We start from the raw sequence: 4,988 nt of genomic DNA on the forward strand, positions 1-4,988 counted from the left end.
TTTAAATTTTGACACAATGTATGACTGTAGGATGACCTGTCATCTACAGGTTAATGGTCCAATAACTGTACAGTCCCTCACCAGGCCAGCATCGTACAGTCCAATAACTGTACAGTCCCTCACCAGGCCAGCATCGTACAGTCCAATAACTCTACAGTCCCTCACCAGGCCAGATCGTACAGTCCAATAACTCTACAGTCCCTCACCAGGCAGCATCGTACAGTCTAATAACTAATCTACAGTCCCTCACCAGGCCAGCATCGTACAGTCCAATAACTAATCTACAGTCCCTCACCAGGCAGCGTCGTACAGTCCAATAACTAATCTACAGTCCCTCACCAGGCCAGCGTCGTACAGTCCAATAACTAATCCAGTCCCTCACCAGGCCAGCATCGTACAGTCTAATAACTAATCTACAGTCCCTCACCAGGCCAGCATCGTACAGTCCAATAACTCTACAGTCCCTCACCAGGCCAGCATCATACAGTCTAATAACTAATCTACAGTCCCTCACCAGGCCAGCATCGTACAGTCCAATAACTAATCTACAGTCCCTCACCAGGCCAGCATCGTACAGTCCAATAACTAATCTACAGTCCCTCACCAGGCCAGCATCGTACAGTCCAATAACTAATCTACAGTCCCTCACTAGGCCAGCATCGTACAGTCCAATAACTAATCTACAGTCCCTCACCAGGCAGCATCGTACAGTCCAATAACTAATCTACAGTCCCTCACCAGGCCAGCATCATACAGTCCAATAAAACTAATCTACAGTCCCTCACCAGGCCAGCATCGTACAGTCAATAACTAATCTACAGTCCCTCACCAGGCCAGCATCGTACAGTCCAATAACTAATCTACAGTCCCTCACCAGGCCAGCATCGTACAGTCCAATAACTAATCTACAGTCCTCACTAGGCCAGCATCGTACAGTCCAATAACTAATCACAGTCCCTCACCAGGCCAGCATCGTACAGTCCAATAACTAATCTACAGTCCCTCACCAGGCCAGCATCATACAGTCCAATAACTAATCTACAGTCCCTCACCAGGCCAGCATCGTACAGTCCAATAACTAATCTACAGTCCCTCACCAGGCCAGCATCGTACAGTCCAATAACTAATCTACAGTCCTCACTAGGCCAGCATCGTACAGTCCAATAACTAATCTACAGTCCCTCACCAGGCCAGCGTCGTACAGTCCAATAACTAATCTACAGTCCCTCACCAGGCCAGCATCGTACAGTCCAATAACTAATCTACAGTCCCTCACCAGGCCAGCATCGTACAGTCCAATAACTAATCTACAGTCCCTCACTAGGCCAGCATCGTACAGTCCAATAACTAATCTACAGTCCCTCACCAGGCCAGCATCGTACAGTCCAATAACTAATCTACAGTCCCCACCAGGCCAGCATCATACAGTCCAATAACTAATCTACAGTCCCTCACCAGGCCAGCATCTACAGTCCAATAACTAATCTACAGTCCCTCACTAGGCCAGCATCGTACAGTCCAATAACTAATCTACAGTCCCTCACCAGGCCAGCATCGTACAGTCTAATAACTAATCTACAGTCCCTCACCAGACCAGCATCGTACAGTCCAATAACTAATCTACAGTCCCTCACCAGGCCAGCATCGTACAGTCCAATAACTAATCTACAGTCCCTCACCAGACCAGCATCGTACAGTCCAATAACTAATCTACAGTCCCTCACCAGGCCAGCATCGTACAGTCCAATAACTAATCTACAGTCCCTCACCAGGCCAGCATCGTACAGTCCAATAACTAATCTACCGTCCCTCACCAGGCCACGTTGTTCTTAACTGATTTGCCTGCTTAAAAGAAAAGTGGACTAAAATAACTCACCCTGAGACAAAGAAGTGTGCTGTGTAGAAGGATGCTCTGACGAGGCAGCAGAGTGACCATGCCTGGTTTACTACCCACTCAAAGGGACTCTTTCTCAGGTGCCACTGGACAGCATAGAACGGATAGTGGTTTGCTAGAAAAAGAAAACAAAAATGAGAACATATATACTAGACAACTCTAGGTCCCAGTTACAGCATAGCCATTGGACAGCAGAAAAACAGATAACTCTAGTATCCAGGTACAGTGTGGGCCATTAGACAGCAAAACAGGATCACTCTAGTCTCCAGGTACAGTGTGGGCCATTAGACAGCAGAAAACAGATCACTCTAGTCTCCAGGTACAGTGTGGGCCATTAGACAGCAAGAAACAAGATCACTCTAGTCTCCAGGTACAGTGTGGGCCATTAGACAGCAGAAAACAAGATCACTCTAGTCTCCAGGTACAGTGTGGGCCATTAGACAGCAGAAAACAGATCACTCTAGTCTCCAGGTACAGTGTGGCCATTAGACAGCAGAAAACAGATCACTCTAGTCTCCAGGTACAGTGTGGGCCATTAGACAGCAGAAAACAGATCACTCTAGTCTCCAGGTACAGTGTGGCATTAGACAGCAGAAAACAGATCACTCTAGTCTCCAGGTACAGTGTGGGCCATTAGACAGCAGAAAACAGATACTCTAGTCTCCAGGTACAGTGTGGGCATTAGACAGCAGAAAACAGATCACTCTAGTCTCCAGGTACAGTGTGGCCATTAGACAGCAGAAACAGATCACTCTAGTCTCCAGGTACAGTGTGGGCCATTAGACAGCAGAAAACAGATCACTCTAGTCTCCGGGTACAGTGTGGCTGACTAGGACCTGGAGTCTTGTGCACATGACCGATTGATAAGTCAACACACTGAAGTGAATGTATTTTAAAAACACTACCCATGAGTTGAATACGTGTGAATCAACATACCCTGCTTGTGAAGGATTGCACACACACCAGCCACACACACACCACACACAACACACACACACACACACACACACACACACACACACACACACACACACACACACACACACACACACACACACAGCTGCAGGGATCCCATGGTTACATAATGTTTACCTACAGTAAACAGTGTGTTCAAATACAGTGAAACGTTTGTCCAAGACCAGCTTAACAGATATCAGCTGAAAAGTGATAAGTCCTACCAGTAACGCAGACAACATCTGACTGCCAAATTAACCTTGTGACTGAAGTCACTCTAGCCATGRTCAGACACTGTACAGTACCTTCCATGGTAGAAATGAACTCTCTCCTGCCATCTGTGTTGGTGGTCAGAACCTTGTAGAAACGTTTCAGTCTGGCATTCCGGCTGTAGTTCTGGTGACATGAATCATCACATTTAGTTATTTTGGAATGTTCCGGAATTAAAAAAAAGGTTACATTGTTGCTGAGAAATACATGTATTTTTTTGCTCTAGTCTATGAAACAGGAGAACTGAAATGTCTAAAAGGAATAGGACAAGATATATTCAAATGAAACTTTATTTGTCACATGCTGCCGAATACAACAAGTGTAGACTTTACCGTGGAATGCTTACTTACAAGCCCTTAACGAGCGTACAGGCTAGTTGAGTTAATCTGTACATGGTAACTCTGACGTACAGGCTAGAATTGAGTTAATCTGTACATGGTAACTCTGACGGACAGGCTAGTTGAGGTAATCTGTACATGGTAACTCACGTACAGGCTAGTTGAGGTAATCTGTACATGGTAACTCTGACGTACAGGCTAGTTGAGTTAATCTGTACATGGTAACTCTGACGTACAGGCTAGTGAGGTAATCTGTACATGGTAACTCTGACGTACAGGCTAGTTGAGTAATCTGTACATGGTAACTCTGACGTACAGGCTAGTTGAGGTAATCTGTACATGGTAACTCTGACGTACAGGCTAGTTGAGGTAATCTGTACATGGTAACTCTGACGTACAGGCTAGTTGAGGTAATCTGTACATGGTAACTCTGACGTACAGGCTAGTTGAGTAATCTGTACATGGTAACCTCTGACGTACAGGCTAGTTGAGGTAATCTGTACATGGTAACTCTGACGTACAGGCTAGTTGAGGTAATCTGTACATGGTAACTCGACGTACAGAATAGTTGAGGTAATCTGTACATGGTAACTCTGACGTACAGGCTAGTTGAGGTAATCTGTACATGGTAACTCTGACGTACAGATAGTGTGAGGTAATCTGTACATGGTAACTCTGACGTACAGGCCTAGTTGAGTTAATCTGTACATGGTAACTCTGACGTACAGGCTAGTTGAGGTAATCTGTACATGGTAACTCTGACGTACGCTAGTTGATTAATCTGTACATGGTAACTCTGACGTACAGGCTAGTTGAGGTAATCGTGACATGGTAACTCTGACGTACAGGCTAGTTGAGGTAATCTGTACATGGTAACTCTGACGTACAGGCTAGTTGAGTATCTGTACATGGTAACTCTGACGTACAGGCTAGTTGAGGTAATCTGTACATGGTAACTCGACGTACAGGCTAGTTGAGGTAACTCTGTACATGGTAACTCTGACGTACAGATAGTTGAGGTAATCTGTACATGGTAACTCTGACGTACAGGCTAGTTGAGGTTAATCTGTACATGGTAACTCTGACGTACAGGATAGTTGAGGTAATCTGTACATGGTTAACTCTGACGTACAGGCCAGTTGAGTTACTCTGTACATGGTAACTCTGACGTACAGGCTAGTTGAGGTAATCTGTACATGGTAACTCTGACGTACAGGCTAGTTGAGTTAATCTGTACATGGTAACTCTGACGTACAGGCTAGTTGAGTTACTCTGTCAATGGTAACTCTGACGTACAGGCTAGTTGAGGTAATCTGTACATGGTTAACTCTGACGTACAGGCTAGTTGAGTTACTCTGTACATGGTAACTCTGACGTACAGGCTAGTTGAGGTAATCTGTACATGGTAACTCTGACGTACAGGCTAGTTGAGTTAATCTGTACATGGTAACTCTGACGTACAGGCTAGTTGAGTAATCTGTACATGGTAACTCTGACGCACAGACACTCAAACAAGTCTTCAGATATTCTCG

At 45.2% G+C, this 4,988-nt stretch overlaps 1 protein-coding gene across 1 annotated transcript in view; it reads right to left on the minus strand.

Moving 5' to 3' along the window:
* The window catches only part of zgc:171566, a 34,096-nt gene that overhangs the window by 4,852 nt on the left and 24,256 nt on the right, over positions 1 to 4,988 (minus strand). Inside the window, exons 6-7 of the mRNA XM_070440555.1 lie at positions 3,154 to 3,244; positions 1,877 to 2,009 (exon numbers count right to left, since the gene is read on the minus strand). Coding sequence (XP_070296656.1) covers positions 1,877 to 2,009; positions 3,154 to 3,244 — 224 coding nt within the window. The remainder of the gene's footprint in view (positions 1 to 1,876; positions 2,010 to 3,153; positions 3,245 to 4,988) is intronic.

Source organism: Salvelinus sp. IW2-2015, unplaced genomic scaffold (genome assembly GCF_002910315.2).
Source record: "Salvelinus sp. IW2-2015 unplaced genomic scaffold, ASM291031v2 Un_scaffold2651, whole genome shotgun sequence".
NCBI lineage: Eukaryota > Metazoa > Chordata > Actinopteri > Salmoniformes > Salmonidae > Salvelinus > Salvelinus sp. IW2-2015.